This window comes from Fundulus heteroclitus, chromosome 23, assembly GCF_011125445.2.
Source record: "Fundulus heteroclitus isolate FHET01 chromosome 23, MU-UCD_Fhet_4.1, whole genome shotgun sequence".
Lineage (NCBI taxonomy): Eukaryota > Metazoa > Chordata > Actinopteri > Cyprinodontiformes > Fundulidae > Fundulus > Fundulus heteroclitus.
Genome location: NC_046383.1, coordinates 9,134,156 through 9,147,536, shown reverse-complemented (window position 1 = coordinate 9,147,536; position 13,381 = coordinate 9,134,156). Strand labels below are relative to the sequence as shown.

The 13,381-nt window shown below is 38.1% G+C and overlaps 1 protein-coding gene across 2 annotated transcripts in view; it reads right to left on the bottom strand.

The window, feature by feature from the left end:
• Positions 1-10,157: 10,157 nt before the first annotated feature.
• The window catches only part of pde6a (phosphodiesterase 6A, cGMP-specific, rod, alpha), a 144,842-nt gene continuing 141,618 nt past the window's right edge, over positions 10,158-13,381 (bottom strand). For both annotated transcript variants that reach the window (XM_036127793.1, XM_021316060.2), the window contains exons 24-26: positions 11,339-11,422; positions 10,987-11,155; positions 10,158-10,838 (exon numbers count right to left, since the gene is read on the bottom strand). In XM_036127793.1, the coding sequence (XP_035983686.1) occupies positions 10,798-10,838; positions 10,987-11,155; positions 11,339-11,422 (294 nt within the window). In that variant the 3' untranslated portion in view covers positions 10,158-10,797. The remainder of the gene's footprint in view (positions 10,839-10,986; positions 11,156-11,338; positions 11,423-13,381) is intronic.

Below are 13,381 nucleotides of genomic sequence, written 5' to 3'. Positions count from 1 at the left end.
CCTAACCCTTTTAACCTCACTTCGCTCCCATGAAGGTAACAACTTCTGCCAAGCATTTGCAGAAACTCCAGTCTCTTTTTTTTAAGAACTATGAACATTGAGTTTAACTGAGGCAAACGACCCCTGCAGGGCTCGAGATATTGTTCTTTACTGACCCTTCTGGATGAGGTGGCAATTTGCTCCAGGAGTGATTTTAGTGGGCTGGCCACCCCTGGCAAGGGAGTAGCATTTTATTCTACATTTGTAGATAAGGTCTCTGACTTTGTTTGCTGGTATCTCAGAACCTTCAAAATGATTTTGCAACTCTCTTCCAGACAGACAGATTTCAATACGCTCTTCAGACTGTACTGTAGTCTCACAAAGAATATGAAAATACAGGTCACTTTATCCTATCACGTCATACAACTTGATCTGCCATTAAAACAATAATAATAATAGTAATAATATATTTTATTTCAAGCCGTGTAAGCCGTTTATTTTAACCTTGCCTGCAAGATGAATTCTCACGATATTTGTGCGTTCACAAACACACGAGAATTCATCTTGTACCGCTCTGGCTTCAACAGTTTGTGTCCGAACCCAAAACGGTTCGGGCCAATCGCGTTGCAGTATTGGTTTACATGTAAACCAGTATGTATACTGGTGCGACAAAAACAAGAAATGACGAGCCCACAGCCAAAGCAGCATAAACATGGGAGTGCAGGAGGACGCATACGTAGCTGCTGTTATCAGGCCTGTTTTGTAAGATTCCACGATTTCATCTTTAAAAGAAAAACAGCAAGAAGTGCCTAGACTATTTTACCTTCTTGTGGTTTCTCATAGCAGCTGTTGCTTATGTTTTTATTTTGATACCGTGATTGGCTAAAACCAACAGAGGGGTGAGGTTGTGAATGATCTTGAATGGAAGTAGGCAGACCTGGTAATGTTATTGATGTGAGATTGGTGTGCTGTCAAGGATTACACACAGACTCTTAACCCAGGGGAAGGTGAAATGGTGGAATTACCATCAGTCATTACACCCACCTCAAAGTTCGATTGCCATTACTCACACTTCATTAGACTGGTTCACATCCTACCTTTTTGGCTGCACTCAGTTCATTCAACTCAATTCCTTTAAATCCACAACCTCACCCTCATGTCAGGTATGCCCCAGGGCTCTTTCCTGGGGCCCCTCCTCTTCATGACTTACCTCCTTTTCCTTGGCAATGTCTTCTACAAATTGAATATTCTCTTCCACTGTTATGCTGATGACACCTAGCTCTAGCTTACCACCACACCCTCATCAAATCTTCCATCCACTTCTCTCATGGATTGTTTTTTCTGAAATAAAAACCTGGTTCAGCCTTAACTTTATAAAATGAAACAGTAACAAAGCTAAGGTTCTCATCATTGGTAACAAATTCACCCTATTCAAAAGCAACAGTTTTTCCCATGTTATTGATATCAAATTCTGCACTCAGGTTGAGAAGGATGAGACTGTGTGGAGTCCAGAATTAGCTGCCATGAGGAGATAATTTGTGATTTTGTCGAGTGCTGTTTCAGCATTATGAAGTGGGTGTAAACCAGACGGGAATTGTTCATCCAATTTATTAAGGTATAGGTGAGAGTGGAGTTGGGAGGCAGAGGTTCTTTCGAGGGGTTTGGAGATGAAGGGTAGATTTTAGATGGGATGGAAATTGTTGAAATTAGAGGGGACAGCACAATTTGTTATGTTTTCAATTGGCAAGTAGATGGCTTAGATTGTCAGATGAGCTCTGTGATTTCTGGAAGAGTGGGGAGCTGAAAAGAGGAGAATGAGTGTGTCGATGGGTGATGTTGCGATGAGGGATTAAACCAAGGTGTTGGTGGATGTTTTTGCTTTTTTGCAGTGACAAAGAACATATTGTAGTTGCAAAAGGAGGTTGTGTACAACTGAGAAGGTAGGCAGTCATGGGATTGAGTGACATTATTAAGTATGGAGAACAGAGACTTGGAGCTCCCTTGATTGGGACTAATTAACGGGCTGATAATGGGCATTGTGCAGTTTCAGGTCATGCAACCAGGGCTGTAAAACAAAAGCGACATGGCCTACAACTCTTATCACTTATCTGCATAAGACGCTCAGGATGTTCCCTTGCAGCAATTCCACATAAAGTTCTGAGCTCTAGGTCTTGATCCTCAAGCAGGAAAAGTTGTTGAGTGCCATTCCCAGCATGTCATTGTTTGCAACAGATTTCTGTGGACTGACTTTAGTCCCAGTGTCAGGACCTTCAAATTGATTGCAAGAAGTAACACAAGCATGTAAATGATGGAATAAAGGGATTATCTGAAAGAGGCTATGAACATATCAACAAACTATTCTTGGCATTTATTAGCTTGGAGCATGATGTTTTGCTTTTCGAGAGTCTTTAGCAAACTTCAAGTTTTCATACAGTTTCTATTTAAGTGATTTCTTGAGTCCTAGGTTGGCCAGTTATTAGGCTTGGGTTAAAGAGGAGCTTTCCTCTCCACTGTTGCTACATGCATGCTCAGTATGAGGGATTGTTGCCAAGTCAAACACAATGCAGGCAACTGTCCACTGTGGCTATGCACTCTTTAAGGAGGAGAGAATGCTGCTACTTAATGACTCGATGTAATCTGCTGGGTTTCTTTAGATAGAAAACTTTTTGACAAAAAAAAAGAAGAAAAAAAAAAGAAAACTTTTTGACCAATTTGTCTGTATGATTTGATTGAATTTGACTTTGTGCCTTGAGATGACATGTGGTGTGGATTGGTTAGTTTATGATTCAACGAAGTGGAACGTAAGGTCAGTTTGTTTATCTTTATTGATAAAATCAAAATTGGAAAAGGTTTTTGTACCCACTTGTTTTATCTTTGATTTGTTTGATGAACTGAAACATTTAAGAGTAGCAAAAAAATAAATAAATCAATTCAATAGCACTGTGAATAATCGCCACTTTTTACAGGAAGTACTTTTTTTTCAATTTTTTTTCTGTTTTTATTTGCCTTTGCTGTTTATAAGGCGGACGGCAATTTGGTTTGTTCGTTTGCTTACAAGGCGGAGGGCAATTCAAATGTGGATTTGCTCTTCGAGGCTCATAATCCCAGATTCATTAATCTTATATTTACATGATGACTTGATACCATCTGGCAAAAAATTTAGAGTTACATCCCACTACGTGCATATTTGCCCTACTGACGCGTGCAACATTATGTTCTACAGGGGCACTATTCCTAGCACATCATGAGTAATGTCTTTCAAAGTATAAATATATATATATATATATATATATATATATATATATATATATATATATATATATATATATATCTAATATCAGTCTGACCAACTTGAACACAGAGGTCTGATGGCGTTGTGGAGCTTGACCAGATCCGCTGTATGTTTTGGAGCCAAATTATTTCAAAGTGAAAAGGAGGATTTCGAAATAAGACGACAGCGAGGAGAACATAAAATAGATAAAAAAGTATTCGTGGATTTTCGTGACAAAAAGCCACACGTTAACGTAGTCAAGCTGAGTCAACATAAAAGAGTTCATTATTAACTCCAGGTCTTTAACTGAGAGATTTTTTTGTTTTCAGATACATTTTTTATCCATTTTAAAAGAACTGTGATGGATCACTCTTAGATTTCTGACAGTATAATGACAATGTAGAACCAACAGAGAAAAAGGGATTAGCAAACTTCAGTGAAACCAGTCATTTGAAACAAACTTCTAAAAAAGCAAGCTCTACCTGAATCATAAGTTTGCGGCAGCCATAGGCAAAGGTTTTAGATAAAAACATTTGATTACCAAAAAAGTTGCTTTTGGCAGCTTATGCTTTATTTTGGTGATGCAGATCAATATAATACCAATATCACTTTCTGCCCCAGCTGTAGAAGTTGAAGAAGAAAAGAGGATTGCTCTCCAATCAAATATTTTAAAATCCTCAAAGTCCCTGTAATCTATAAACTTATGGGGCTACCCTTACATGGATCTAAGAACTTAACATTATGAAGAAGAAACTGTTTTTTAGTCATCCAAGAAGGGATGGAAAAGCAATTCCTGCAAGAAAGAATTTGTAGGTTCTGGATATTCAGTGTTAAAAAAATCAGTTTTCTGTCTTTTTATTTTAAAGCTGAAAATAAAGACAGGAAAATGTCTCATTTAACATCAGACATTTGTCCTCTTCAACTATGTCTGAAAAAGGTATTTTTTTTTATTCAGCAGCATTTATGGCTCGTCCTATTGGCACTTTATAACTTTGTTTTCTGTTCCTTTTCTAAAGGGAGGCATAACAGTATGTGAGGTACTACAATTTACGGATGAGCAATATAAATATGTATCTTGGCCATGAATAAAAAGGATTAAGATGTAACTTGATTAAATGTCATTGCACATTGTAAGAAATGCATTTTCTGCTGTCTATAAATAATATTAACCCAACAACGTCAAAGCACCCCTCAGGGGATTTTAACTTTGATTCATGGAGCCCTGGTGTTATATCGCTGAGCAGCTGCAGGTAGAGTCGATGTGTTTTAGTTTGTGATACATTTGCTTTCTGCGTAGATCCTGCTTATTGCTCAAGTTGTTGGATAAGCCTCTTAAATTCTCCTCATGAGGCACGCTGATCCAGGCACCCACACACACAACACATGCTCAGACAGAGATAAATTGGCTTGGTCTTGTGCCAGTGTAAAGAAAAGCTGAGACAATGATAAAAAGGTCACTTTCCATATCCTCCTCAGATCATATTAATGGCATCTCATTTTGCTTCTTTAGTGTCCCTTTCTCATTTAAGACTTGAAGCGAACCATGTCTGTCATTTCACACCTTAGTGGCCTTTTTATGTGCTTTCCAGTCAAGAGTCATAGGCAGTGATACAAAAATGAAAACTGTTATACTCCATCTTGTCTTTTATTATCATTGGAACCATAATCTTTAAAACTTTTAATATCAGATAAAACTGAAAAATGGAGTTCATCTACACATACAATGCATATATAGACATAAATCTAAAATGTTTTGAATATTGCATGAAAATGCAATATTTTTGTCAAGTCATTTCAGAAAGTGAAACTCTTATTTTATAGAGATTCATTAGAATAGAGTAAAATATTTCAAGCTTCTATTTCTTGTACTTTTGATGATTATGACTAACAGGTAAAGAAAACCCAAAATCCAGTGTCCAAAAAAATCCAAGTCCTGGTGGAAAACAAAATCAGCATCACCACACAGCTTGTCTGGGATGAACTTTTTCACCAGATTTTCTGAGACACTGAATTTTGGGTTTTCATTATGCGTAAGCCATAATCTACAAACTTACTACAAACAAAGGTTTGGGATATATCATTCTATGTGTAACGATTCTATATGAGTTTCACTTTCTGAGATGACTGACAAAGAAATATTGCACTTTTAAGCAATATGCATTTTCTTTTAGATGTACCTTAATCAGCTTTTTTCACACTAGAGAAGCATTAATGAATGAGATGGTTGAGAGGTACTTTGCAGAGAAAATATCAAATTAAGCATGCTAAAGTATGTTAAACAGAGGACTTTGATATTTTATATATTTCAAATATTTATATATTTTTTGAGTAGAAGGGATTTTTATCTATGACTGTGGGATGGGAGCTACCATTGGTCATTGATTGGTTGAATGTAGCTGAGCTCTAAGCATGCAGTGTGTCTAATGTTTCCTCGTCATTAGTATTTTAATTTTTTTTTTTAATGGATTTTTCGCGGCTCTAGTGGTTCGCTTTTTATGACAGTAGGCTGATAGGGATGGGGTGGAAGACGGGAAGAGGCATGCAGCAAAGTACCGCGGCTTGGATTCGAACCTGGGTCAACTGTGTTGAGGACTAAAGGCCTCCGTATATGGGTTGCGCTACCCGCTGTGCCATGAGCGCGCCCTCATCATTATTAAAAATGTATACACTACTGGTGAAAAGTTTGGGGTTACTTGGAAATGTCCTTATATTTTTAACGAAAAGCACATATTTTAGCAACAACACAGTCAAAGTGATTTACATGATGAAAACATAAGAAAATAATTTAAGTACGTTATAATGGCATAATAAAGGAAAGATGGACCACAGACTGAAGTTAATTATGTTTCAGTTGATAGTTTGAATAGACAGTAATCAAACACAGCTCTATGGGTTATGGGTTTTTAAGCTTTACTTGAAAGAACTCAGAGTTTCAGCATTTTTGCTCAAGGAATGGTGTCAAAGACACTGAAATACCAGGAAAGCAAAAATTGTGTGGACTCTGTTGGATAACTAAAAGTGGGTTGTCATAAGGTATTTCTGCGGGCTAAAAATCCAAAACATATAGTCAAAATTTCACAGTAATAGTCCACCAGACACAAAATCAACTTTCTTCCACAGCCCTAAATCCTACAAAAACCCCGTGGGCTGAGCAGAACAGAAGATAGTATAAAAGAGAACCCAAGACGTTAGATAAAAGAGATTGTGCAAAGAATAATGGTCAAAGATCCCACTCTATGTATACTATGACCTTGTCGTTGTTGGAGAAGAAAATTAAGTGTTGACCTATTCAGAAAATGGAGGTTATACAACGTATTACCAGGAGAGATGCCAATAGGTCCAGCACAAGTATTTACCAAAGGTATGTAGGTAGGTATTAAGTAAAGAAGGATGCACAAAATACCTAAAATTTTAAGGAGGTGTGCTTTGTTTTCTCTATGACTATATATATAAGATATAAGATTTTTTGATTTCAATTCATGGTAAATTCAATTCAACAACCTCAAAAGAATAAAAGAAAACAGAAATTGGATTGTACAGACGAATGCACGTATTTAGTAAGTGCACCTGGGTAAATAAATTTGATGCGGGACACTGTCCAAACTTCACTGTTTTATAATCTAAATACTGGGCGTAGTGTATTATGAAATGCATTGCTGAGGTAGAAACCCTGGGCAAACTGGTCAGGTGACTCGCTCTGCTTGGAAACTGCAGTCAGTCCATGCATAGCTGTCCTAAAAATAGTCTTGCATTGCTTTCTCCACTCTGGCTTACTGGCTGCCAGCATTGCAGTCACGGCTGCCCCCCCCCGAACAGTTAGAATGAGGCTGAATCTCCCATCCTGTAGGCTCACTGGGTGTACTGCAGCTGCTGCTCTCCCCTTGCCTCGCCATGCCTCTTTGCAGTCACGGGATGTTCCTGCGTCAGAGCCGAGCTTCACAAGCTCCGCTGATCATCAGCACCGTATACGGCAATCCTTTGAGCTCCCAGAACAGCCCTTACATCACGGGGATTTACGTCATACACCAGTGACGACACACTTTAGATTATGCATACACGCCATTATTACAAAACTGCAGCCTCCGAGGGAGGGAGGGAGGGAGGGATGTAGGGATGGGTAAGATGAAATTAGCACATGAACTGCCCCCCTGTGGAGATTCCTGTAGCAATCAGTTTTCATTATCCCTCTCTGGCATCATGTTGAGTTTTGTAACAGTGTTATATATGGCTCTTGGTGGGCACATTAACTGAAGTTTGCACAAACCAATACTAACACATAGTGCAGCCGGTAGATACTGTATTTTATTGGTGTCCCCTGCAGGAGTCCTCCCTTATTACAGCAAAATTCACCCCTACGCACCATAGTTTCAGTCATTTACCCTGTTTCCTTATTAGCTCCTTAAGCGTTACACATAACCATAACTTTTCATAGATTAAATCACTGAGGGTTGTGGTTTTAGTTGAATTCAAACCAGACAATTCCATCTCAGAATTGACTTTATGGTTTTGCCCCCCACCCCAAAAGAAAAAGAAAAAAACACTTGTGGGGGTTTCAGTGATAGAATAATTTGTTTTCCACTTTTACCTCCAAGAAAACGTCCTCTTTTGTGCTTAGAGTGAGCTGCTCTCAGTACACATTGGAATATTTCCAGGGGGAAGGCAAAGCTTTATGTTCTCAAAAGCTTGGGCTGAACCATGCATGTCTTAATTACATTACATAAAGAATGTTATTAAATCCACCCTTACTCATGAGTCAACCCTGAAAACATTTGGCTTGAGAGCAACATTAAAATCAGAAAGACCTCTTTTTGAAATCAGAACAAATAGCTTGTTTTTCTTAGTGTTATAAATAAGCATTTCACTGTCAGGCAGACATGAACCAAAAACACTTTTTTATCAGGCAGGAATTGAAACTACAATCCAGAAAAATGCATTTTTATAAAAATTAAAAACTGTCATGAATGATTAGGAGTGAAAAAGGATTTGCCATGTGTCCAAGTAGAGCACAAAAAACAGGTATTCCAGATCTAAACTCATTATGTGTATAAACCATATTAGTCCACATAATCAGTTTATTCCATTCTAAGCTCTTCACCAAGGAGCTGGATTGAAAAACCAAAGAGCTCTCAAAGGAAATCAGGGAGAAGATAATAAATCTGCACAAAGCTGGAGTTAGCAAGAACTTCAGCCAGAGAAAATGTAAAGAATACTACTGGTGTGATTATTTGGAAATAGACAAAATATAAAATGACCATCAGTTGCTTTTGGTCTGGGGCACCATGAAACATCCTGCCTCGTGTGGCAGAGGTGATAATTACAAAGACGAGTCGTATTAATCATTTGAATAAAGTTGGGACCACATTCACCAAGAAACACCAACATGCAATGCCAGCATGGTTTGAAATCTTTCAGCTAACTTCTATAATGATTGATTGATTGATTTTATTTTAGTGTCCACTCCCCCATCATATATGTACATGCCCATCTGATGCTTCCCCAGGAACGTCTACATTATAGTTTTTTTGCCTAAACCTTCCAAAAATAATGTAGCTTTTAGGTACTATCTCAATCCAAGCGTTGTGAATAACACAATTAATATAATCCCCGTAGACAAACATGGAGGAGAAGCATTATGTTTGGTGTAAGGAATGGCTTTATTACGTTGAGGGGGAAGTGGATTGAGTCATGTATCGTAAAATTTTGGGGCATGGATGGGTCATCAAGGGGGGGCATTGATTCCAAACACACAGTTTAGGCTTTAAAGCAGCAGATAAAGAAAAAAGACTGCAGAGTCATTGAGTGTCCTTGCTGTTATCCTAACCTCAGTCCTACAGGAAATCTATGGACAGGGCTAAAACTTGAGTTTACGTATGGCAGCCAAGAAAGCTAAAGAATTTAAAGAGTTTCATTAACGAGGAGTGGTCCAAAAGTTCTCCTGAGTTGTGTGGTAACCAAGTCGCCAACTAGGTTGCAGCTCACGTGCTACATCTTATTGGATGGTGACATGACTGGTGGGTGGTCAGTATGACAATAATGGATCGATGTCACAGCGGTGCACTTACCATTTACTGTGCCTAACAGACTAATGTTTGTACACCTTTTTCTAAAAAACAAAACAAAAAAACAAACATGCACAAGATGTGAAAAGCTCTACTAGTAACTCATATTTGTACCTTAAGTACCACAAGAATGGCCATAACAAGTACTTTATCCCAGGGGTACTAGAAGAGTCGGGGCTCACCAATAAACATATTTGCAATGCTTCTTTTTTAGATACTGTCATTTTAAATCTACATAAATACAAATGTGATTAAAAAGGTAGAATAACAGACTAAAATAACATTTTAGATGCAGCTCACTGGAGGGTAGTACTAGTTTTTGAATAGGCTTGAGGGCCCCGCCTGTGGTCCTTGGGGGGCTACCTGGTACCTTCAGCTGTAACCTCTTTTTTATCAAGGAAATACTGAAATAATACAAAATTTAGTTTTCACCTCTAACCACATAAAAATGACTGAGAACAGAGTTATTTTTTTTGTTTGGAAACAAGTAACTGTGTGATAACTTCTTTGTTTAACCTTTTTTGTTTTGTTTTTGGGCTTTTATTTACATGGTCTGTGCTTTGTTAGACGCTAGACGAAGGTTTCCATTTGAGTTGTATTTAATTGACAAAATATCTCATTTTGTTTCTAAAAGAAAACAAAAAATTGTGTTAGTGTTATTATTATTCAGTCGACCACACTGAGCAAGACAACACTATAATATATAAGATCGGCTAAAGCCTTTTTACAAAGTGATTAGAATGCTTCACATTTCTCCAACTGCAAACCATTCTACTCCTAAATGTTTTGTTTTTTTTCTTACATGATGAATTGTGCTGCAATCCAATAAAAAAGCTCCATTCAATGGAATCAGGCATAAGCTTTTAATGTACAGAGCACAGAAATGTTAATGCTGCAAAACTAAGAAAAACTTAACAAAATGATCATTATACAAGCATATGCCTTTTATATGGTATAACATAAGAAAAAAATGATCTATTTTACAGCATGCAGACAAGCAGAATATCCATGTTAACACAGCAAATATCAAAAGATATGTCAGCAATGAGAAATAAACGACATTTATTGAGCTGTGGAAGCTTTGCTGTTTATTAATGCATCTTAAACAAAAAAGATTGATCCATAGCATTGACTGTTTTGGTTAATGCTACAAGGCAACTACAATAGATTCATATAAACTGGCAAAGTAATGCTGCATCAATTTACTGTGGTATAGAAAATACTTAATTTATGATTAATGTGTTTGGGTCTTATGTGTGATTTTCAGAAAAAAAAGCTGTGCAGAAAAAAAAAACAACCTTCTGGCAAGGGAAGAAAAAAAATAACATTACAGAGCAAAAGCAGAACAGGAAAATAAAAGGTTCATTTAAGAATCAAATATGTTAGGAAAGCTAAAATGACTTTTTGCAAGATAGTTTTTTTTTTGCCAGGTGTGAGCTCAAGACGACCTCATGCTATACACCACAAGCTGGAGCCACAGTAGACGCTTTAGCTCAGAGCACAAGTCTTTGACTGGGATGCACTTGCCGCTGAAGAAGGAAGGAAGGAAATATGAGGGAAGGAAGGGAGAGAAGTTACTTTCATCATTCATCCTCTTTGAAACAGTATGCTCCCTGAAAAAATTTGTTAAACCTGGTACACAGAACTTTTTCGGTCCCCTGTGGCGTCTTCCCCTACCTTGTTTCGCTGCTGCGGCGCCCTGAGCTGCCTCCTCCTTGGCCTGTTTCGCGGCCTCGATGGCGGCCAGTTTGGCCTCGTGCTCCTCCTTGAGGGCGTTCCACTCCTTCCTGTTGTTGAGGAGACGGTCCAGCATGGGGGTGATCTCCACGTGGAAACGGCTGAACTCCTGGGGAGGTAGGATGGAGGAAGGAATCAAAAACACACTGATGTGAGTGCAGCTTCATTACATCCAAACCATAAAGAAAACGTAGACGGAAATAAAAAGCGGATATAGCATGCAACTAGGTTTAAAATGCTGGTTGTCGCAGGGAGCACGGCACATTTAAAGGAACTACGTGTGATGTTTAACCTTGTATACAAATGCGCAAACAAAGTCGATGAAACCACACTGCAGCTTCGGCAGGTCAGCCGCTTTGTTTCTGTCCATCATAGGCTGAAGGAGAGAAAGAAGGAAACACATTAATGACCTAAAGTTTAAACTCTGATCGTGTCATTTTTTTACAGTGATGCACAATTATGGTAAAAGGACAAACATTTAAAATGCAGCTTCTGGCTTTAGTGCATCGATGAAAATAATAGGTTTTCTACCCATTCCCACATTTAACTGTAATCTGGTTGTGAAATAGGACGTTTTTTTTTTTTTTTTTGGGTTGTTGGAATTGAGTGAGATGTGCTTTGATAATTATCTTGTGCTATTTTTTAAAGATATGTTTGAATGACCAACTGGACTGTCTATTGTGTATTTTCTACATGGGATCCTTTAGCCTTTTCTTGTTTTCTAAAGGAGATACAGCTCTTTTATCTGAGGCAGACAAAGGTCACTGGGCTTGCATTTTCAAAGGGCAAAGTGGAAATTTTCAAGGCGATCTAAACATAATTTTCCAAGGATGAAAATTATGTTGCAAGAAACTATATATATATATAAAAAAGATGCTTCAAAGATTTGGTGTGGTGTTTTTTTTTTTGTCTTTTTCTTCAAACTGCAGGTCTTTTGCATTAACTGTTTGGATTATAATGCTGCAAGGAGTCATATGTTGCCATTAGAAAGTTTAATTATATGTTTTCTTCGGTGTTATTAGATCTCTGTTGCTAAACTTCAGTCCATTGACATACATTTTTTTCTAACACATGCCTAATCCCATACAGGGCTACAGCAGGATTGATGCATATGTCCAGTGACTGTTTTGCACATTGGACTTGCATGAAAGTTTAGTTTAGTTCAATACAACCAACCAAGTTCAAGGGAAAACAACAGGTACAGATTTTAGTCAGTGAATTAAATACATATTAAATAAAAAAAAAACATGTTTTCAATCAAATTTTTCCAGAAAACTGCGTTTTACTGGTTTGATTTATTGCCGGGTGATCCAGAAACTACCTGGAACATCCACTTCTGAGGCCACCACTCATGGCCTGTTATATCCTGTTTGAAAATCTATCTTTTCCACTATTAATACCACTGAAATGGGGTCAAACCCTGTTTTTTCTCCCAAGAGTTAATTACTTGCTTTTAGAGTGCAAACTATTTAATAACATGTCAGAAATGCTGGTTGGTGAGTGAATTAGTGGCAGTAATATTAGGACAAGAGGAATGGAGGATCTACAGTGGGATAGGCACTCTTTGCTCCTGTCCTTTGTATAATTCATTATTATTATGCAGCTCATATTCATACCCAGAATGAGAAAATCACTAAATAAGAAGCTTTGCACCTTTAATTTTACTTTATTATGCAGCTTTTTAGATTTTAGATTATGTATACTAATCTAGATGTATGACACTTGTAACCTTCCTCTGACTAAGAAGAAATATGTTCACACTGGAGTTTGAAAGCTGTGTGCATGACAAGTTTAACTTGAACACAATTGAAAGTAAAATTTTGCCACCCACATATTCTGAAAAAGCCCCAGCATGAGTGCCCCAGCCTCTGCAAAGTCTCGTCAGACGGCGGTGAGTCACACAATCCACTGCTGGAAAAGTGCAAACCGTATCAAAATGAAAAGTTGTCCCTCCTGATGGATGCTATTAAATTGTGCGGTGAAGATGTGTGGGATGGAGATTCTCGCACTCGGACCGTCTCAAGGACATGAGGGAACAAAACGGAGGAAGCTGCAGAGAGCCAGGGAAGATACGGTCGGCTGGGTCAAGGCCACGGTGACCGATCTTTCTGAATCAGTGCTCCACATAATGGCTTCTCTCTGCTCAACACTGCCACCACAGGGAATTTCATTGTGTCTGTGTTTCTGTCTCTTGTTCTCTGTTCTCATCATGTCCTTCTCTTTCTCTCCGTCTTGAACCAAAGCCCTAGAAGAAAATCCCGTGAGTCCTCGTGTTTAATTTAGCTCCTCTCACATTTAAACGTGTGAAACCAAGAAAACTAAATCTGTCTGAAAA